The sequence below is a fragment of the Electrona antarctica genome, assembly GCF_951216825.1.
Source record: "Electrona antarctica genome assembly, chromosome: 7".
NCBI lineage: Eukaryota > Metazoa > Chordata > Actinopteri > Myctophiformes > Myctophidae > Electrona > Electrona antarctica.
Genome location: NC_136812.1, coordinates 43,984,310 through 44,007,171, shown reverse-complemented (window position 1 = coordinate 44,007,171; position 22,862 = coordinate 43,984,310). Strand labels below are relative to the sequence as shown.

General features: G+C 45.7%; 1 protein-coding gene across 1 annotated transcript in view; it reads left to right on the top strand.

Annotated features, from left to right (window-relative positions):
- ttll7 (tubulin tyrosine ligase-like family, member 7) overlaps positions 1 to 22,862 on the top strand; it is a 126,442-nt gene that overhangs the window by 34,865 nt on the left and 68,715 nt on the right. The window contains exon 9 of the mRNA XM_079506225.1: positions 8,658 to 8,816. Coding sequence (XP_079362351.1) covers positions 8,658 to 8,816 — 159 coding nt within the window. The remainder of the gene's footprint in view (positions 1 to 8,657; positions 8,817 to 22,862) is intronic.

The following is a 22,862-nucleotide window of genomic DNA, read 5'->3' as shown; positions in this document are numbered from 1 at the left end:
TCGTTACGCGACGGTGCTGCTCGACAAAAACACCTGTTCACTTTTGACGAGCAGCGGTACATGTATACATCAAGTCTGATTCATACTTTGTTGTACTACAGTGTCGTGCGACACCATCGTCCAGTCTCAACACGCACATGCATGTCAAGTGAGGACACAGATGCAGAAGTCCAGTAAAAAATCACACCCGTGTGAACTGAGTGGTGCAAGCCAAGGTCTTATATAGTCTGATCAGCTATGTCAGTGACGTCACACACTAACCATAGTAACCATGCTCACCTGTGCACGGACACGTACGTATACAGGTACACAAACATACAGACAAAGCTGGTGGTTGGAGTGGTTTGCACCACTCAAAAATATATTAAACAAATAACAGGCTGACTAGAAGTGAGGCAAGCAATCGTAGAGAGGCTAGACAAAGACTTTAAACACACACAACTACATCTAAGGCAGTTGGTCCCAAAGTGGGGTCCGGGGACCCCCAGGGGTCCTTGAGGGAGGTTCCAGGGGGTCCCCAGCTAAATGATAGTTTGGAACCAAATGGACCCTTATGGGTCTGTAACTCAGAGAGCGTACAGATGGAACCACATTTGTTCCATTTGCACGCTCTCAGAGTTAAATTAACATTGATTTTACAATATAAATTGGGGGTTCCAGAGATAGAAATGCCATTAAATGGGAGTCCGTAGACTAAATTGCATGTCAAACTGGGGGGGTCCTTGAAATTAAAACGGTTGAATATTATTATATATATTATTATAGAGCCGTGACAATCTTCTGTGATGGGGGGTCCCTGGCATATCTTTTTGAAATGGGGGTCCGCAAGCTAATAAGTGATCAATTTGGGGGTCCTTGACATGAAAAAGTTTGGGAACCACTGATCTAAGTGACCTGGTTTGATCCATTGAGACCGGGAAAATATGGGGTCATTTCAGAAAACTGGAAGTTTTTAGAACAGTGCTTTTCAAAGTTAGCAGATATACAAGCTCACAGCGAGTCACTTTGTGCTGCGCTGCGAGCTTGTACATCTGCTAGTCCACACATACCACCTACAGTCATCCATTTGAAGGCCAGCGAGCCGAGGTTTGATGGCCGTTGTTATGACAGTGATTCAACAAGCTTCAATACATTGTTTGGCTGCAGGAAGAGTCTGGTTGAAAACAACATTCCTACGAGAAGAATCACCTCATCCACACTCGTCTCCGCTCATCCAAACACCTCACCCCTACTGTGTCTGCTCTCACCGTGTCTGATTCAAGGCTGCTTTTTATCCGCACGCATCGATACGAAAAGAAAAGAGTCAACCTTGGCCGTTTTCTTGCCTCTGTCTCGTTCCCTTCCTTCCATATAGGTGCACGTATGCGCCGTCGTTCTTCTTTCACCATATTCATTTCTAAATCCCTCTATCTCAATTTTTGTTGTCTCCTTCCTCCCCCGTGTCCCCTTCTCTAACCTTCTGTAACCTTCCCTAACCTTCTGTAACCTTCTATAACCTTCCCTAACCTTCTCTAACCTTCTGTATCCTTCCCTAACCTTCTATAACCTTCCCTAACCTTCTCTAACCTTCCCTATATCTTCCAATCGATTGAATCTCCTCGCCGCCTTTCTCTCTCTCTCCGACCTTGGCGGTTCGTCCTTGTGTCCAGTGGTTTCAAGTACATTTACTTAAGTACTGTACTTGTTGAGGTATTTGTACTTTACTTTGAGTACGTAACAGTTTCAGTACTTTTACTTCTACTCCACTACATTTCACAGGCAAATATTGTACTTTCACTCCACTACAATAATTTGACAACTTTAGTTACTAGTTACTTGTAGACTTTGATTATAATTCCCAGTAAGACGCCTGAGGGCGAGAAGTGACCTCGCCCTAAAGGGCAAGGTTGTGTGCACTCATCCGCCTGGGTGACAGGAGACTGCTGAGCGAGCGCTGGTGCTTTGGAATGGGGGGTTAGATCAACATATCCGCCTGGGTGACATTAGACTGCTGGGCGAGAGCTGGCGCTTTGGCGTAATACTGGCCATATATGGAGCGTGTCTTGAGTGTACAGGGTTTGATGAGGTCAGATCAACATATGGAATGTCAAGATCAGGTCGGCTCCATATATGGAGATCTAAGGGTGGCAGCGGGGGCAGTGTCTTGAGTGTACAGGGTTTGATGAGGGCCCAGGTTGGGCCGGGCCTTAATTTTCGGGCCTGTTGAGAACTCTAGTGTTCGCCGGCTGCCGGGCACGGCTGCACTAATAACTTTGGGGCCTGTCTAGAGTTTAAATGGACAGGTATCAGTCAAAAGGGAGACATTGAAGAGAAAGGATGGATGGGGAAGGATCAACATATGGAATGTCAGAACAGGTCAGCTCCATATATGGAGATCTAAAGGTTTGAGGTTTGAGGTGAGATGTAGAGTTGCTGGCCAATATTGATGACATCAGGGATCTCCATATATGGGCACATGATGTCACGAGGCATGACCAACCATTATATAGTACAAAACTTTAAATGGTACATTCAGCACAATTTATAATACTTTTACTTTTGGTACTTTGGGCTATATCTTGCGCCACCGCTTAAAGATGTTGATCACCTAGTTGAACTATTTTAAAACGATTTTCAAAATAGTAAAAAATAACAAATAAGTTTAGGGATAAGGGTGGCGCAAGATGAAGCACTTAAAACTACATTTTGAAGCTAATACCTTTGTACTTTTACTCAAGTAAATGTTGAATTCCGGACTTTGACTTGGAATAGAGTATTTCTATATTGCAGCATTGCTACTTTTACTTATGTAAAAATGTACTTTTTCCACCACTGCTTGTGTCCACAGTCCTCCTATAGGCCCTGTGTTTCACAGCCTGTGGGCTGGAGCCCAAAAGTGGACCAGAGATATTCTTCTGACAGTTTGTTCTGCTGTTCGCATCCCCAGTCCTTACATAACCTCTCCTCTTAAGATCTCTCCATTTCCCCACGCTCTCCGTCCTGTCGGGAGTCTTCACACAGTTTCACCTATCACCTCCCCTTCAGATTTCACTTTTTAATAATGGCGTCCTTCCAGCCCTCTCATGCCAACCCCGCCACGCTTCCTTTCATTCCCTCACGTTCTCACTCCGTCGGCCAGTATGGCCGCTTGCTGCCCGGCTCAGCTGGACCTTCTGCCCCCTTCCCTTCCAACGCCACTTCTGCTGCGTTCTCTCGTTTTTTCCCCTCCTCCTCATCAAAAGTGGGCCCGCTCTGCTCAGAGTTGTGGTGCCTGGTCGAGCTTGCACACTGTGCCTCTGTTCTGCGCTCTCCTTACTTTTAATCCTCAGTCTCATTTAATTTGGTTTCCATGTCCAGCCTGCTGCTGTGATGCAGGGCGACCTGACACATTCAGTGTCAGTGACATGTACAGGCTGTACATGTCACTGACATGTACAGCCTGGCCAAGTTTCTTAGGCTGATCAGAGTTATTTTAACCCATTATGGGCAGGAACCCCTTTTTGTAACTATATACTGTACCAAAATGTACAGTATTTAGCAACATATTTTTTTTGTGTAATTCTTTAATAAATATTTGAAGGTTTTCAGAAAACGTATAGATCAGGATTTATTAGGCGTTTTTAGAATCAAACATTGTCCTGAATGAGTTAAGCTTCATTTCACGAAATGGTTTGCCTGATCCCTGGAGCGATCACAGAAAAACTCTTAATATACTCCCAAGTAATGTATAATATCATTACTTGGGTTTATGCGTGGTTTATGTTGCTGGGGGGCATATACAATAAGCACCATCGCGTCACTGACGCTTCATTCGCTTTTCTTCTGCTGTTGATCGACAGTCAATCTCTTATCCCGTCAGTGTGTACAGAGAGTCTAGCATCTCATTAGGTCGAGAGTTTTCATTACTCAAGTACAGAGAGATTCTCGTGCTCTTTCCTGACTTTTTTTTCTAGAAGATAGAACAGAAAACCTTCTAAAACTAAGTTCCTGGCGTGGCGTGATCAACACGCCCTCCTCGGCATAGCCGCTGGGTGGTTAGCCGCTAGCTTACTTAGCCTTCCTAAAATAGGAAGGGTTCGGCTTCATTAAGCCGAACCCGGCTTTTATACCGAAGAATGTCCTCTCGGTATGTGTCCCCGTTGATCCACCCGCGGAGGACAGGATGCTGAACTGCCTCTGCCCCAGTGAGGGCACTAAGGGCATACGGGGACAGGACTGCTCCCTTCAGAACATGGGGATCAGCTGTTCGTTGCTTGAGGCTCCACCACTAAGGGAAAACCCATCACGGTGAGACTTTCCCAGTGGATAGTAGCAGCCATATGGCTGGCTCATACACTAGCCAAGAAGTGCAACCCCCAGAGTCTCCACAAGAGGTAATGGACGCATCCTGGGAACTCTGCAAGGGTGTCTCCATCCAGGATTTCTGCACAGCGGCCAGTTGGTCATCTCCCTCGACCAGCGTTACATGCTATAACCTAGATGTGGCCGCGGCATCCTTGGCGCACGCAGTCCTGGGAGTTGCCGCTCGATGAGGTGGGATCCAACGAGTGGTTCCTCTAGGTCCTGGAGCACACATTCAGCAGGCTATCTGTCAGCTCTGTGCACCTGACACATATCCCAGAGCACACAAGACAAGGCCAAGAACTGTCAGCGCTCTAGTTAACAATTGGGCTACTGGGTCTGTGACCTAACCAGCCCCATAATCAGGGAATGGATTGCTGGTCCTGTGGCCTGGCTAACCCAAGCCTGAATGAAGCCCCATGAAGGTGCACAAAGAAGACCGTATGCTAGCTTTGTGCACCTAACACTTCCCAAAGCACATGGATAGCCCAGGGTTGTCAGTGCTCTACCTACAGGGACTGGACTATTGGGGCTGTGACTGAAGTAGCCCAACTTCTCTTGGCCTACTCTGAGGAGGACGGATGTCCCCGTCGTCCGTTCCCTCTCAGGACGAGGTTACTGACAAGCCCGAGTCCACCCAACACGGGATAAGGATACGGGGGATTCATTAGGTCCCCCATAGGCGAACCACTTCGTGAAGTGAAGCTTATAAAGAACTGGAGGTTCCTTCAGTAACCATGGTTCTTTAAGCAAATGAGTGAAATGGTTCGCAAGAACAACCTTCTCGCTTGACAAACAGCAGAAGGAAAAATGTGTTCGAATGAAGAGTGACGCAAAAACATCTGCCTAACACACACACACACACACACACACACACACACACACACACACACACACACACACACACACACACACACACACACACACACACACACACACACACACACACACACACACTTCTATATACAGCAAGGTGATTGCCAGAAACCATTGCTCAGAGACAGACTGTGTGTTTGCTTGCTTGCTTGCGTGCGTGCGTGCGTGCGTGCGTGCGTGCATGCGTGCGTGCGTCAGTGCGTCCCATCTTTTAGCCGCTAGCCAGTGGCCTGAACCCGGGACTCAGGTCAGTGAGAGAGATGGCTGGGAACAGGTGTTTGTATTGGCCAGACAGACAGACACAGACAGACAGACAGACAGACAGACAGACAGACAGACAGACAGACAGACGCAGCCACATGGGGTGAGTAGGAAGCTGTGTGTTGTCTTATCAGGCCAAAGCCAGGCCGCTCCAGCCCTCCCCTGCAGACAGATAGTCTGGAAAAACAGCAGGCCAGCAGCACTGTGTGGGACTCCATTGGGGAACAGAGCATTGTAGAAGTATCACAAACCAACCGCGTGCCGCGTGTGTGCTGCTGTGTGTGTGTGTGTGTGTATTCGTGTGTGTGAGTGCAGCCCATATAGACAGTGGGAGAAAGCAAGGCAGGTAGTGTAGCGAGACAGCCATCTGAATCACGCAAGCACACACACACGCGCACACGCACGCACGTGCACGCACACACACACACCGTTCAGTACTGGAGGCTGCTTAGCGATCTCTTATCATGTATGACGTGTGTGTGTGTGTGTGTGTGTGTGTGTGTGTGTGTGTGTGTGTGTGTGTGTGTGTGTGTGTGTGTGTGTGTGTGTGTGTGTGTGTGTGTGTGTGTGTGTGTGTGTGCGCTCCTGTTTCAACTTGTGGCTTCGTCTGCAACTCTGCATGATCTCCATTTTTCATAGAGTTAACCGTATTAATGCCAGGAACGTGGACTTCCGTTTATTTCTCCACCCCCCGCCTGTGTCAGAATGTAAAAATCCGTAATGTCATTTAATCCGGTAATTAAAAATATTTATTTTTCTGTTTTTCTTTTTTTTTTACTCACCTGTTAGACAGCCTCCACACAGATCCGGCGCGCACGCGGCCACGCACACGCTTATTACTTGTTTTTCTGCTCAAAATAAGCCAACATCCAGTTTTTTTTAGGTTGTTATTCCCTCTTCCGCAGAAGGAAAACAACATATCGCCGTATACCGCAACCTAATGGTCTCCTATCATAGAGTAATACAAGGATAGAGACCGAACCGGAGCGTTAGCCCCGCCCCCCCGCTATTCATTTCGATGGAAGTTGCTCAGTGGCGTTTTGAAGCACCCGGAAGACTGCCGGAAGTACAATTCTAACTCAATGGCTCGAATGAGCGGAAGTTAAGCCCGGTCCTCAAATTTGAGGTCCTGGGATGACACATGTTACGCACATGACGTCACTGAACGTCCGTCCACCTCCATGAACGTGCTGCAGTTCCACTTCTCGCCAGTAGGTAGTGGCAGCTTCAACGTTGGATAGCCTTACTGGGGGCTTGTCTCCTATGAATACAATATTAAAGCTGCTATAAGCAATAATATGTCAAAATATTAATTACCTTTTTATTTTTTTGGTATTCAGACAGCCAGCAATGGGTAGAACGCTCCCAACATAATTTAGTCTCTGTGACACATCTAGGGGCCGCAATCTGCATTCAAAGATGTTCCTTGAAGCTTTGTCATTGGTCGAAAAAAACCCGGTCGCAGTGACTAACCAAACAGGAAGCAGACAGGCAAATCGACCAATGACAAAGCTTCTAGGAAAATCTTTGAATGCAGATTGCGGCGCCTAGATGTGTCACAGAGACTACATTTTTTTGGGAGCGTTCTACCCATTGCTGGCTGTCTTAATACCAAAAAAATAAAAAGGTCATTAACATTTTGACATATTATTGCTTATAGCAGTTTTAAGGGGATCTCTTACTGTGGTATTTCACGCATTTGACTGGCACTGGCCTCACGGTCCCCACCTATGGGTCAGGAGGGAAAGTGTTAATTGAAATGCTATATTATTGGAAAACTTGACATTACCAAGCAGCACACGACTCAACTGTAAAGCCTAATTTATACCCAATATGATGGTGTCGCATGCTGGAAAGAACTGAAAACGGAACTGCCTAAAATAACGAATCACAATGCTTATAGCATCGCAATGTTTTTAATAAAAAATATATATGTGGATCTTGGGATCCATGACGTATTTATGATGTACACATTTGGCCAACGTTTCAGCCTGAGCAGAACCTTGACTTGATTATAAAATTCATGTTAAATGTATAAACCACATGTGAAAACTTTGTGGACATACTTCTGTGCCCTACTGACAGTGTGCTGACCTCTGCACTGAACGGTCCAGTGGTGTGCACACACACACACACACACACACACACACACACACACACACACACACACACACACACACACACACACACACACACACACACACACACACAGTCTCTGTGTGGAAACTGTCTAGACTCTAGATTATTATTTCTTTCGCCATTCAAGACTCTAGACTCTAGAGTCTTGAATGGCGAAACAAATACAATTGTTAGAAAATGACATGCTCTAAATAGGAATGTCAAAGTGGTTAAAGGAGAATTCCATGCTAGAAGGCTTTCTTACCTTTATTTGTAGTTGGTACGTCCCCACCAAAGAGGTCCAGGTGTTACTTTGTGCAAAAGCGCATTATTGGCTATTTCCCCTAATATAAGCCCTCAACGAATTGAATTGAATTGAATTGAATTGCATTGAATTGAATGGGGCATTGGGGTGTTGTGCTAATTTGCTTATTTCCATCGCTCAAAAAATCATAATGTAAATAATATCCCAAGCGGCACACTTTACTACTTATTTTTGATGGAAATAAGCAAATTAGTACAAAAACGCAACCCCCATTCAGGGCTTATATTAGGGGAAATAGCCAATAATGCACTTTTGCACAAAATGACACCTGGAGCTCTTTGGTGGGGACGTAACAACTACAAATAAAGGTAAGAAAGCCTTCTAGCATGGAATTCTCCTTTAAGCCCCAGACACACCTGGGGGATAATCTACCGTGTAGATTGTATGGTTTTATATTAATAACGCAAGCTTATTTTGACTGCAAATCTGTGCGATCTTGATTATGCCTTTGTTAGAGATTGTAAAGCTCTGATGGTAATAGTCATATATGAACAAGGCTGCAATTAGAGCTGGACACATAGCGGTTTAATAAGGCCCATAATCATGTCGATTTGCAAGATAAATCAGCCAGTGGACACTTACAGGTGTGTAAGAATGAATTAATTGTCATATAGACAACTGGTGCCTGACCTCTGAAGTCTGAAGTAGAATAAATGCTTATTCTCCCCCCCCCCTATCTCTCTCTCTCTGTGTGTGTGTGCGTGTGCGTGTGCGTGTGCGTGTGCGCGTGTGTGTGCCTCTCTCTCTCTCCTGGCAGGAACTTGTAGTGAAGACTCTGATCGTGGCAGAACCTCATGTACTGCACGCATACCGCATGTGTCGCCCCGGTCAGCCACCAGGGAGCGACAGTGTCTGCTTCGAGTTGCTGGGCTTTGACATCATCCTGGATCGCAAGCTCAAACCCTGGCTATTGGAGGTATGGAGTACACTCTCTAGAGTGTGTGTGTGTGTGTGTGTGTGTGTGTGTGCGTGTGTGCGTGTGCGTGTGCGCGTGCGCGTGCGTAAAGAGGGAGGGAGAGAGAGAGAGAGAGAGAATGTCGCATTTTCAATTTAGTAGTAGATGAAGGGAAAACAATGCATGAAATTAGTACGTAATTTTGTGGCTTCATTTGTGATTGCTTTTGAAAAAAAAGAAGAAAAAAAAGAATTACCGAAAGATCCTGAATTTTCAAACGTTCTTTTCCCCCAGTGTTCATTTGAATTTATATTAAACTTATTTCTCACTTTCTCACATCTTAGGCTCTACACCACACTGAAATAATAGTGTTGCACGCACGCACTGTATACCTTAAATATTTTACCCTCCCTAAAAAAATGTTTTAATTCGGAGTCGGACACACAGATATTAAGTTCCAAGCCGGAGCGTTGTTGCTGTGTGTGCCGCTGTGTGCACAGCATTGTGTGTGTTTGTGTGTGTGCGTGTGCGTGTGCGTGCGCGCGCGTGTGTCAGTTGGCCATGCGCTCTGTGGAGCCTCACCTCTGGTGGGTGCTGCTAAAGTGACAGCGGGCCGTAAACCGACGGAACGTGGCGTCGGCGGAACAAACCCTCACAATGACACAAACCATAAACATACTCTGATTGTGCTTACACACTCGGCCCTGCTCTCCCTCTCTCTGTGTGTGTGTGTGTGTGTGTGTGTGTCGGGGGGGTGGCAGCACAAACACATGCACAAAGACAGAATGTACATACCGTTCGCAGGCACGCACACACACAGACAGTTGCTTCCACACATAAGCGAGGACAGCCAAAGTTACCGACTGTACAGACAGTCACTTGTGAACAAAGTTGCCGTACAAACTACAAACCACACAGGCATTATTGTCATCGCTGTCGGGTGGAAACCTTGTATGTGACCAACAGCACTGATGTATTAACAAAGAAAACTACGTGGAGATATAAGGTTTCCACTACATTGATGATAAAAGCAAGGAGACATGATGCTTATTGTTCCCATACATATCGATCACAAATAACATACCTGCACACGTACAGATAGGGCAGGACTGCGCGATGACAAGCAAGACACCCGCATGCAGCTTTTCTATAGCTTCTCGACTCATTCATTCAGGAGTGGAATGGGAGGACGGAATCCACTCCAGGTTTTCAGTCTCTCCGCTCTGACGTCAGCCCATCAGTTAAAAACATGACCTAAATCCTTTAACCCAAAGTGGTTGCACAGCCTTTTTTTTTTCTCTCTTCTGCACGCCCACCCTCCCCTCCCACACACACACATCCCGCCACCCGCCTCCCCATTCCGCACACACCAACTTGAGGATGTGAAATGCCTTTGGGATAATTGTTTATTTTCCTGCCATCGTGCAAACCTAAAATAAATGTGTCCCCCCCACTTTAGGAAAAATATATATAGATAGTTCTGTGATTTTTCTGTGATGAAAAAAAAAAAACCCAGCAGTGTTTTGATAGTTGACAGGCTTTTGAATTGAGTCATCATGGAATAGCTGATGTATGATGGTGGAATGTTAGTTTTATGTTTGTTTGTGTGTGGAGGTGTGCTTGTGTGTACCGGATTGTGTGCCTCATAACTCTAGCTGTGTGTGTGTGTGTGTGTGTGTGTGTGTGTGTGTGTGTGTGTGTGTGTGTGTGTGTGTGTGTGTGTGTGTGTGTGTGTGTGTGTGTGTGTGTGTGTGTGTGTGTGTGTGTGTGTGTGTGTGTGTGTGCGCGCACATTTGTACGTGTGCGCCTGAGTGTGAGAGACAAGGCAAACAGCCGTGAATGCAGTTGTTCCACTTCAACAGTAATGATCCCCCCTGTGCTACTAGCCGCCCTCCATAACTCTCATCAATTAACATCGTAGGCACCCGTGCACACACACACACACACACACACACACACACACACACACACACACACACACACACACACACACACACACACACACACACACACACACACAGGGCACCGTTTTCCCTTTCATGCAACATTTACAGCAACAATCATTTCTTTCCAAAATTCAAGTGATTAGTCAGGGGATAGTTTCAAGCGTAGAAAGCCCTCCTCCCAGCCGTGCCCGCCGCACATGCTGCCAAGCCTGAAAATAACTTTATTACCTCTTTTAGCCAGCCAACGGTCGTACCAATTCAGCAGGGGACGTAGAACAGCACCAGACCCATGGGCTAGCCGCGACAAACGGCAGGCCCCACGGCCAGGCCCCTGGCTGCAAATTACATTTTTTAGTAGATCACTTTACACCAGTTTAGAGCAAATTCAATCCATTTCTCCGTGTTAGACAATATTTGAGTTTTTCTTTTTCTGTTTTTTTTCCTTCTTTTTTTCTACTTGCCTGGAGTCTTAAAAGAGTGAGTGGGGTAGGGGCGATTTGTGTCAGAAAATGCAACACAATCTATGGGCTTTACAGGTTTGTTTGAGTTTGCAGACTGAAGTGACTCAGGTTTCGTTAGCAGTGTCGCTGTGGATTACACAGGCCGCGCCTCCACCTCGTCCCCTCGCTTACTGCGTGAAGCGTCAGGGCCGCTTGGTCATAATCTGCCATAAAACGAGAGCTCAACTCACACAAACTCCAAGGCAGATGGCTATCGCATGGAGGGAAATGTCAAATACCATTTACTACTCAGATGTGTGCGCGCGCGTGTGTGTGTGTGTGTGTGTGTGTGTGTGTGTGTGTGTGTGTGTGTGTGTGTGTGTGTGTGTGTGTGTGTGTGTGTGTGTGTGTGTGTGTGTGTGTGTGTGTGTGTGTGTGTGTGTGTGTGTGTGTGTGTGTGTTTGTTGCACATTTCAAGAAAAGGAACATGATTGCATTTCATGTCCTACAATTATGCCACCAGAAAGTTGCCACAGGCTTTTTCCTTTATTTTAACCCATTCTGGGCGGGAACCCTTTTGGTGTTTTACCCTTCACGACGGGGACCCATTTTGGGGTTCTTGTTGCTACGTACAGTAAATTAGCAGCATAAAATTCTAGTCATTTGTTGTTGTTGTTTTTTTTTTATTATGAATAATTTAGGACTAAGGCGGATTCTAAAAACTTGTAAATACTGACCTACGTTTTCTACATTTATAAAACAAATAAAAAAATGTTGTGTAGGTATATACTGCACAAATAGCAACAACAACCCCAAAAGGGGTTCCTGCCCAGAACGGTTATTTCCAATATTGAGCTCAACACCCATGATTAGGGGACATTTTTGCCTCTTATTCTCCACCATATGGAGCAGGTTTGCTGGTCGATTCCAAATGAACATGAAAAATGGACAATAAATGCAGACATTTGAGACGCGTAGCAAAAAACAACACAAATCAAAAACACACCCACAAAAATGCCAGTCGTGGAATGTTGGCAGTGGTGGAAACTGGAAAGTGACATTTAAAAAAAATACTTTATACTTCGACTCCACTATACATCTCGGAGGCAAATTTGTACTTTTTAGCCCACTACAATTTGACAGCTTTAGTTACTATAGTTACTTTAAGGAGTTAAATTACAAAATATATACATTTACCTGCACAACGTAATACTTAGCTAGTCTATTTTCAAGGTTACCAATACTTTTGTACTTTTTCTCATCACATTTTGACATTGTACAGGACTTCTACAGTAAAATAAATAAATACATTGGAATAGTTCGTCCACCGCTGAATCAAACACACACCTGGAAAACAGTCAGATGTGGGATGTTTGTTTACTGCTGCTTAGAGCTGGAGTGAAAACAGGGACGTGAAGGCAGAGGCGTTGTGCTAAACCAAGGCCAGGTATCAAACAAGGCGCATTGTGCTGAAAACGTGACAGAGAGAGAGAGAGAGAGAGAGAGAGAGAGAGGTGGAGAGAGGTGGAGAGAGGTGGAGAGAGGTGGAGAGAGAGAGAGAGAGAGAGAGAGAGAGAGAGAGAGAGAGAGAGAGAGAGAGAGAGAGAGAGAGAGAGAGAGAGAGAGAGAGAAGAGAGAGAGAAGAGAGAGAGAGAGAGAGCGAGAGCGACTGGAAGAGAAATCAGGCTTTTGTGCGATCCTTATCTTAATTCAGTAGGGTTTTCAACAAAGGTTTTTACCTCCTATTGACATTCAAAACATCAGCGCTACACAGGCAGTCAGACACACACACACACACACACACACACACACACACACACACACACACACACACACACACACACACACACACACACACACACACAGTGTAACCCTAGACCGTTCACTTTCATTAAAACAGTCCAGACAGCATCTGTGTCTCGTAGAGGAAAGGCGTTTCATTCAGCCATGGTCTTCACTACACACACTCACACTCACACACGTGCATGCACACACACACACACACATGCGCACGCACGCATGCACGCACGCACGCACGCACGCACGCACGCACGCACGCACGCATGCCCCCCCCCCACACACACACACACATATTGCAGACCAAAAGGAAAACACAAAACTGTTGCCTTTGAAGTTAAATTGCAATATTTTCTTATCTGAGTTAAACTTTCTCATCCACAAAATAATAATTAAATTCCATTTAACTGATGGAGGGGAAAGGAACTGGTCGGAATAACGTGTTCCTTCCACGCGCTACGTCCGGAAGGGTCAAACTCCCCCCTGTCAGGTGAAAAGAAGCAGCTTGGATCCCTCATGCATAGAAAGCAGAATGAGGTCAGTCCGCTGCCCCCTCAGGTTGGCAGAGGAAGTGTAGCGCCCAGGATTACATTAGATAATTGACACTGGGTGAAAAAAGGGTTGCAAAAAAAAGAAAAGAAGAAGTAATCCCAAAAGTAATTGAACCAAAAATTGTAGATCTTTTATTTTCCACAAATCGAGTAATCCATAAAGTCATCAAATAAAAAATTGGAAAAAGGAAAAAAATGTATATTCCTCACCCAACCTTTAAGTCAGGAAGCCGCAGCAGGTTCCTCTTTGTCCAAAAGCTCTGAAGGGATTCAGAGCTATAAACCCTCAGAAATGTTCCTTGACCAAACTTCTCTTCTTCCAGGTCTCAAAGTTTTCCGGCCCCACTACTCTGTGGTTTATCCATTTCTGATTATGGTTTAGTATTGGCCTTAAAAGAGTCTCTTTCACAATCACAAACCACCACCAAACACTCTTCTTATACCTAAAATGGAACCCCGGCCACCTCACTTCCTGTACTTTTAGAGCTTTTCCTGGTACCTCACTTCCTGGAACTACTGCTCACATGCTTTTCCCCACAGCTCCCCCTAGCTGTGATCAAACCGTCAAACAGAAAATTAATGACCATGGTTTAACTACACATAACAAAACATATTTTCCGTACACTACATTTCGGAGGTTAAATATTGCATATTAACCAATATATTCCCTTGTTTCACCCAGTATGTTTCTTTCAATACACATACTATACCAGGACAGTTCTTCACACATTTATGTTATAGTGTCACAAACTGACTACTAGTGGTGGTTATAGAAACAAAATGGAGGTCCACAGTCCACACGTTCAGTTTAGTTAATAATAATAATATAGCCAACTGTACGATGGCATAGGCACCCTTCTCACCCTGCTCTACCATCGTCCCTTTCTAGAGTTGAACCGTGTGCCGTAAGCCGGCATGACAAATAACGTCAAAGCAGGGTGATGGCAAATCGGGAAGAATATTCGGTGTGAGCTGAGGTAGCAGGAAGGGAGGGGTGAGAGAGGGCTGTGTGTGTGTGTGTGTGTGTGTGTGTGTGTGTGTGTGTGTGTGTGTGTGTGTGTGTGTGTGTGTGTGTGTGTGTGTGTGTGTGCGTGTGCGTGTGCGTGTGTAGGGGCATGCAGGGTTTTTTGAGAACAGGAGGAGGAATAAGCACGCAAAATCGAATGATTCACCTCGTCCATCTGGCTCCGTGAGCCCGACCAGAAGCGCCATTTATCCGTCTTGCAGGGACCCCGGTGGGCTTCCGTGGACCCACCGAAACGCTTACTGCTCGTTGCAGCAGACTCTGGCTTAACCCATTCTGGGCGGGAACCCCCTTTTGGTGTTTTAAGCATTATGTTGATTGACAAATTGAAAAATAGCGAGAATGGGGCGCGAATCTTGAAATATATATTCTTTCAGAGTGAACGTTTTTAACTCAACTCATCTTTGCTTCTGGAGGGGGGTCCCTGGAACTACATATTTTTAGATGGGGGTCCGCAGCCAATTACATATAATTTTGGGGGTCTTTCTGACATGAAATAGTTTGAGAACGACTGACATAGAAACATTTTTTTTCTGAAAACTGTCATGATTTAGAAGACATTTTGTAGAACCGAGCTCAGTTCTAAATGGGTTAACACCCCCCCCCCCACACACACACACACACACCCCCACCCCCCCCAAACAGACACACTCCCTCTCCCCCGCATTTAAATATATATTTTATTCTTTTACTTTTGGAGCGTGTTTGCAGCGAGCCGCAAGTAATTAGAAGGCTGCCAGGTCACTGCAAAGCTGTGTCTCTTTAGCTGGGGGTCCACATATAAGTACAGTGCAAAGGCCAAGCTGTGTGCTTGTTAGGGGGCCGTCTACGCTGCAGTCCCTCCCCGGCCGCATGTGACCATGTGCATAATGATGTACTGTACTGTACTGTATGCTTTTTTAGTGTTGCAGAACAAGAACAATACCATGGCGGAAAATTCATGCTGTGGCTGCAGTGCAGACACTAAGTGTTTTTGTATGCGTGCGTGCACGTATAGTACCACGTACGCGTGTGCGTGCGTGCGTGCGTGCGTGCGTGCGTGCGTGCGTGCGTGCGTGCGTGTGCATGTGTGTGTGTGCGTGAGTGCGTGCGCGTTTCTTCAGGGCAGATCCTTGGTGTTGCGTGTGGCTGATCACTGTGATCTGCCCTGCATCAAACCGCAGCCGGCCTTTCATTCTTACAGGGGTGGTGGTGGTGGGAGGGCTGTGTGTGTGCGTGTGCGCGTGTGTGCGCGTGTGTGCACGTGTGTGCGTGTGTGCGCGCTTGTGTGTGTGTGTGTGTGTGCGTGTGAGGATTCGGAATCCCACTTAGAAAACCCACAAACAGCCCAACTAAATGGGCCCTGAAAGAGAGAGGAGTGAAAAAGAGAGAAGGACATGTATTGTTTTGCATGGTGTAGACTGAGTGGTGGTGTTGGTTATCAGAAAGGGATCACACATACACAAAATAGCTTAGATAAACACACACACACACACACACACACACGGACACACGGACACGCACACACACACGCACGCGGGCACGCACAATGTCGGTCTTTCCAGGATTTGTTTGTTGCTGGCCGCAAACTAATTACCATGTCTTCATCCATCCATCCAGCACCCCCACCCCCCCCCTCACCCCTACCCCTCCACTGCAGGACAGGTGAAGAGTGATGGGTAGTTAATGAGCTGGGCGTGCTCATGTCAAGCGTGGGGCTGGTTTGTGTGTTGTGTGTGTGTGTGTTTGCGAGTTTTGGCGCGTGTCTCACATCGGACACAAAGAAACGTGCAAGCCTTTCCACTACATGGCTATGGGCCTCGGAAAGAGCTTGTCTGGGCACACATTTGAACATGCGTGGAGACGGCATGCAGGCTCCAGCTGGCTTTCACCCCCAACTGCGGTGACAGCTAAAACCAGCTAAAACGCCCCCCCCAGCCCCCCCCTCCTCCTCCTACTCCTGACTGACCACCTCCGCCAACGAGCCCCCAACCCCGACCCCTCGTTCACTCGTCCCTCTGCGATTGCTTCAAGATGAGTTTGGTTTGCATGTGCTTCCCCACGAGCCAACATAATCCAGACTTCCTTTTCTTTTCAAAAGGCGGGTTAGCATGTGTGTGTGTGTGTGTGTGTGTGTGTGTGTGTGTGTGTGTGTGTGTGTGTGTGTGTGTGTGTGTGTGTGTGTGTGTGTGTGTGTGTGTGTGTGTGTGTGTGTGTGTGTGTGTGCGTGTGTTTGGGGCGATAATGGAAATAATTTATGCAGGCACTGTAAACAAATGTGACTACGCACGCACGCACGGTCGCACGCACACATCTACATACTTTTGATGTGCAACCCTGAGACCTGACGAAGACCCTCACTCAGGGCCTGTAAAAAGGGGACTCCCAACCCATTCTTCCCAAACTGCGATTGAGAGAGACTCCTTCTGCCACCTCTGTAGCAAAGATCTGACCCTCATAAATATGTCCAATATTCATATTCCCTCCAGTGTGGCTTATGAAATCTTTCAAACTATAAGAAAGAAAAACGCCGCTTTCATCTGCTGCGATTTTAGTGAAACTCTAAATTGTAGTCAGCTTATTCTCTTTTTTTACTGTAATAACTTTAAAGAGGGCTTTGTAAAAGTGTCTTTCTAAGGGAGGACTGGGTAAGTGTTTAGTGCTAACCTTTCAAACGGCACATTGTGAGGCAGCATTCATTTTCTTTTCTCCTCAAACACTCTGGAGTGATTCAGGGTGATTAAAGAGGAATTAAGTGGTCTCTCCAATAATGCTCTCTCCCATACCCGCTCTCTAACTCTCTCTAAGTGAAGGTTCCAGTGTGAGAGGAACTAGACAAGACTAGGCTACTCATATACGATTGGATGTACACTCAATTCTATTTTAGGTTTTCTTGTTAATGTGAGATGAGATCAGATAAAACTTATGTCATTTTGTGCCAGTATAGCGGTATATCAAGATGAATTAATAAAGGTAAATTAAATGAAGGTAAAATATACAATAAAAGCTGAAAAGCTGCAGAATTTATCAACTCATGGAAAAAAAGAGAGAGACGGAAAAAAAGAAAGAAAACTACACAGGAATACCAGGTCAGACTGTACCAAAGATGTGTCAATGTCTCATATACACAGGAAGCACAGCATTGTGCAATTTGCAATTAGCTATTCTCTTCCTCCTCCCCTACCCTGCGCCAGTTTGACGTTTTAACCAATATTCAGCACTTAATAAAAATCAATTATTTTCTTTCATTTCAAAATGTTTAAGGGCGCTATACCCTCAGCTCGTGCAGGGATGGCCGTCTATTCTCCGGGCGAACTCTAGGTGGCAGTAGTCGCCTGTGAGCCCCACGCTGGCTCATAAGAGGTTTATTAAAGAATAATTAGAATGATGTATGAGACTGTCTGTCTCTATCCACATCCATTTTTCCCCCAACATGACTATTTCATGGAATAAGTATCAAATTAGGAGCGTGCAGGCCGCGTATGTGGGGCAGTTGAAAACGCACCCCAACGTTTAGTCATTTATCATCAGGCACGCATGACAGTAGTGACTGTGTGTGTGTGTGTGTGTGTGTGTGTGTGTGTGTGTGTGTGTGTGTGTGTGTGTGTGTGTGTGTGTGTGTGTGTGTGTGTGTGTGTGTGTGTGTGTGTGTGTGTGTGTGTGTGTGTGTGTGTGTGTGAGGGAGAGAGGGAGAGTGTATGTGAGAGAGATTGAGGGGGCAGATATATATTCCTACATTTTTGTGAGTGAGTGACTGGTGAGACTGTGTGTGTGTGTGTGTGTGTGTGTGTGTGTGTGTGTGTGTGTGTGTATGTAAGTATTTGTGTGATTGAGGCTTAGGATGTATATTGCTTACATACTTTTGTGAGTGACTGAGCAAGGACCGCAAGAGGGGTGTGACGTGTGTGTGTGTGCGTGCGTGCGTGCGTGCGTGCGTGCGTGCGTGCGTGCGTGCGTGTACACCTGTGATGTAGGAGAAATATATCCTTGTGTGTCTGTGAGTGACAGAGGTAGTACTGAAGCTCTTATATGTGTGTTAGTGTGTGATGGAGAGGAAAGATGTTGTCTTCAATCATGTTTGCAGGTAACTGAAGATAGAGAGAGTGTGTGTGTGTGTGTGTGTGTGTGTGTGTGTGTGTGTGTGTGTGTGTGTGTGTGTGTGTGTGTGTGTGTGTGTGTGTGTGTGTGTGTGTGTGTGTGTGTGTGTGTGTGTGTGTGTGTGTGTGTGTGTGTGTGTGTGTGCGTGCGTGTACCTTGTAATTCCAAAACCATTCTTTTTTTTATTATAAAAATAAATGATTTAAGCTTGTAGATCTGCTATTTTCACAATACTTTTGAGCGACACTCTTGTATGATGAAGTATAGGGCATTAATTTAACTTGTATGATGAAGTATAGTGCATTAATTTAACTTGTATGATGAAGTATAGGGCATTAATTTAACTTGTATGATGAAGTATAGGGCATTAATTTTAAAAACATGAAAAGTTGAAATATGGTGCACCCACTCACGCACATCTGGACGTGGCTGCCTCCGTTCCACCCTGAGTGTGCTTCTGAATATCATCTTGTGTGTATCATGTGTCTACAGTACATGAATGTGTGTGTGTCTGTCTTCCAGCCAGTCGGCCTGCCTGCCAGTCATCTAGGTCAGGGCTTCTCAACCTTTTCAGGCCGTGACCCTTCCAAAAGAATCATATTTGAACCGGGGACCGCCCCCAAAATAATCATATTTGAACCTGGGACCGCCCCCGAAATAATCATATTTGAATCTGGGACTGCCCCCAAAATAATCATATTTGAACCTGGGACCGCCCCCAAAATAATCATATTTGAACCTGGGACCGCCCCCAAAATAATCATATTTGAACCTGGGACCGCCCCCAAAATAATCATATTTGAACTTGCGACCGCCCCCAAATAATCATACCATTGGATTTTTTTGAATTTTCATTTTTCATTTCATATGAAAGCAGGGAATCATAGCTTCAAATTGACATATTGGTTGTTCAGTTTGACCCACCAGTTTTGGAGATATGGCGTATAGAGTAATGTCTTGAAGAAAACAGCGAGTTTAGAAAACAGGCTTGAAAGGTTCACTTCTGTGATCTCACACCTAGCTACATGTTTGGGCATTTATTTCATATTTACATGTCGATTTCAGCTCTGACACCTCCTCTGAAAAGCTGTAATTTGCACGATGGCAGTCTCTCAGTCAAATCTGATCACATATTTGAACCACATATTAGAACCTGGGACCACCCCCAAAATAATCATATTAGAACCTGGGACCGCCCCCAAAATAATCATATTAGAACCTGGGACCGCCCCCAAAATAATCATATTAGAACCTGGGACCTTCCCGCACACCCTGACAAGCATTTGGTATGTAGGAGTTTAGGCATTCCATTTAGTTTACTCGGTTCAACAGATAAAGCTTGTAGATGCTGAGGCTGCTTTCAAAATGTTTGCCTCTTTCTTCAATTATTTGGCCATTTGTCCAATGTTTGACAATGTTTTTTTTGTTGATTAGTTGATGTAATAATGATGTTTTTCTTTGCTTTCTTTCTTTTCTTTTTTTTGTATTAAAAACGTTACTTAAATTGAAGAAAAAAAATCATATGATTTATGTTTTTTGAGGGGCTCCTATATACAGCTTTAATGTTTGTTTTTCAATGATGCTTGTTTAAGAAAACGCCATAGACAATAAAGAGATATGTAATGTTTGTGTTGAGGACTAAAACAAACATTAGCACCCGTTGCTTAAACAAACATTATGTTGTAATTGATGTTGTAAGATAAGAGCGCCCCTCACTTCACACAGGTGTGATTTTTGTGTATATATATATATATATATATATATATATATATATATATATATATATATATATCATGTGGGGAATCCCCTTGGGGGTCCAGACTCCAGACTCACAGGTTGAGTAGCAGTATAGGTGAGCGTGCCCAGTGGCTTCTAGTCCAGTAACTCTCAGGACCTTGTCTGGCACCTCCACGGACCCCGGCTATACAGTTTCCCTCAGAGTCCGACTGGAGCGCTAGAAATGCCACAAAAGGAACAAAACAGTGATTGATAAGACTGCTGAAACCTGAGAGCGACTTAACAGGGCAGCCAGCTGTCTGTCTTTCTGTCTCCCCACCCAACCCCCCCTTCTCAATCTCTCTCTCCCTCACTCTGTCTCTCCCTCTCTAACGTCCATTGTGTGGCAACAAACACACCATTCTGACGGCGGTTGAACCACGCCGTTACACCCTCAAGTGTGCGGGGCGGAACGGGAGCCTTGTCAAAGCACTGCTTGTTTACACTCGGGGCAGGCATAATAAGGTGGGCTCCTCTTTCTGAAGCGATTAATCAGCAGCAGCAGCCGTGCACTTGCCTTGACGTCGAGCATTCACACGTTGAGACGCGAGCGCGCGACAATGGCTGTTGACGTGGGGGGAAGACATTTGGTTACAGAGGTGGTAGAGGAGCTGATCGTTTGGAGATTGTTCATCTGCATTATATTAAGTGCTACGAGAGGCACGTCGGCGTACACAGCGCTCGGTATACCCGATGCGATTACAGCCACGGGGCGTTGTTATAAAATTGAAATTCAGTGTTCAACCCCGGTTGCCAAATGCACCCATATTATTGTTGTTATAATATAGGCTGTTGTTGTTGGTTTTTTTTTGGCCTTGCACTGATTGATAGCAAGCTGTGGGGAAGTAGACGCGTCCTAATGGCGTGCGCTGGGAGCCAAACACAGGCCCCTTACAACACCGGCTGTCGGCTCGTGAAATCAGCGACTGTGCCCGCACCCTCTGTTAATAATCAAGATCTGATAATCGACATCATTAGAGACAGACCTGCACTTCAAAGACAATTCAAACCAAATGGACAATTCATGGGAGGGCTATATGCAGTGAGGGAGAGAAGAAAAGGGGCCCTGGCCACGAGGCGCCATTGTTCCAAGTATACCCACGGAAAATGCTGGCAGGTTATTTATGCGTCAGAGAAACACACATCCAGGTGTGAGGGAGAAAACCCCAAAGAAGAGCTACGCTGTTATGGACCCTTATGGGTCTGTCTGTGTACTGTACACTCTCTCAGTTACAATGGATTAATGGACGCTGAGGATTTTACTGTGTACAGTCTGTGCATCTTGCCTTGTGATCTCTACTTAACTGGAGGAATAGATGAGAAGAAGAAAAAAAAAACAGTGCTGGGAAAGATTACGGGGATGAAAATGTTTTCCTCTCTCTCTCTCTCTCTCTGTGTGTCTCGAAGTCGTTCAGCGGTTTGATTGATATATTTGAGAGACATCGGCGTGATGCTGGGCCCATGCAGTCAAAGTGAAAACGAAAATACAAAATATAGAAGGAGTTTCTAATCTTTTCATCTGACATTTTTATTGAAAGCCTCTCAGAGCGGCACGAGGGCCCCTTTAAGACCCTGCCAGAGACACTTAAGGAAATCAGAGCGGGGGCTTTTCAGGAGGCTGCAGGGGTTCATTAAGAACAGACCGCTCCAACTTCCTCCACCACGCAGGACAGGGAGAAGACGGGGAGAGAGAGAGAGAGAGAGAGAGAGAGAGAGAGAGAGAGAGAGAGAGAGAGAATAGGTATATAGTTAGGTGAATGAGACAGTATAGCAACCAGAGACTGTATGAGGGAAACAAGTGGGCAGAGGAAGTCAGAGCGAGTGACCGCAGGAGAGAGAGAGAGAGAGAGAGAGAGAGAGAGAGAGAGAGAGAGAGAGAGAGAGAGAGAGAGAGAGAGAGAGAGAGAGAGAGAGAGAGAGAGAGAGAGAGAGAGAGATGAGCAGACACAAGCGAGCGAGTGAGTGCTAACGAGTCACGGACAGACAGAGGATGTGAATGTGAGTGAGTGACCAGAGACAGACAGACAGACAGACGGACAGCACCGAGAGAGAGGAGAGGAACCAGGAAGAGAAGAGTATAGTGACATAGGCAGAGAGAGAGAGAGGGAGAGAGAGAGAGAGAGAGGGAGGCGAGCACCATGGTGCCATGCAGTCCACACAGTGACGGCTTGACACCACAAGTCATAATGAGAAATGAGACAAGCAATGAGGGTAACCCGATGCAAAGATCACTTGCAAATCCGACTGCGGTATCTGTAGGTTATACAACGCTATACAGAGCCATATATACTCTTTTCATTGTGGCTGTCATATCACAGGGACTGCTCTAAATGAAACCAGACCCCTCCCCCCCCCCGTTTTCTTTTGTAGTGTTCATTCCTCTTCTTCTTCTTAGGTAAGTAGTAGTGTAGGTGGGAGGTGTAGTTCCAGTCTCCCTGCAGCAACACAAACAGAGA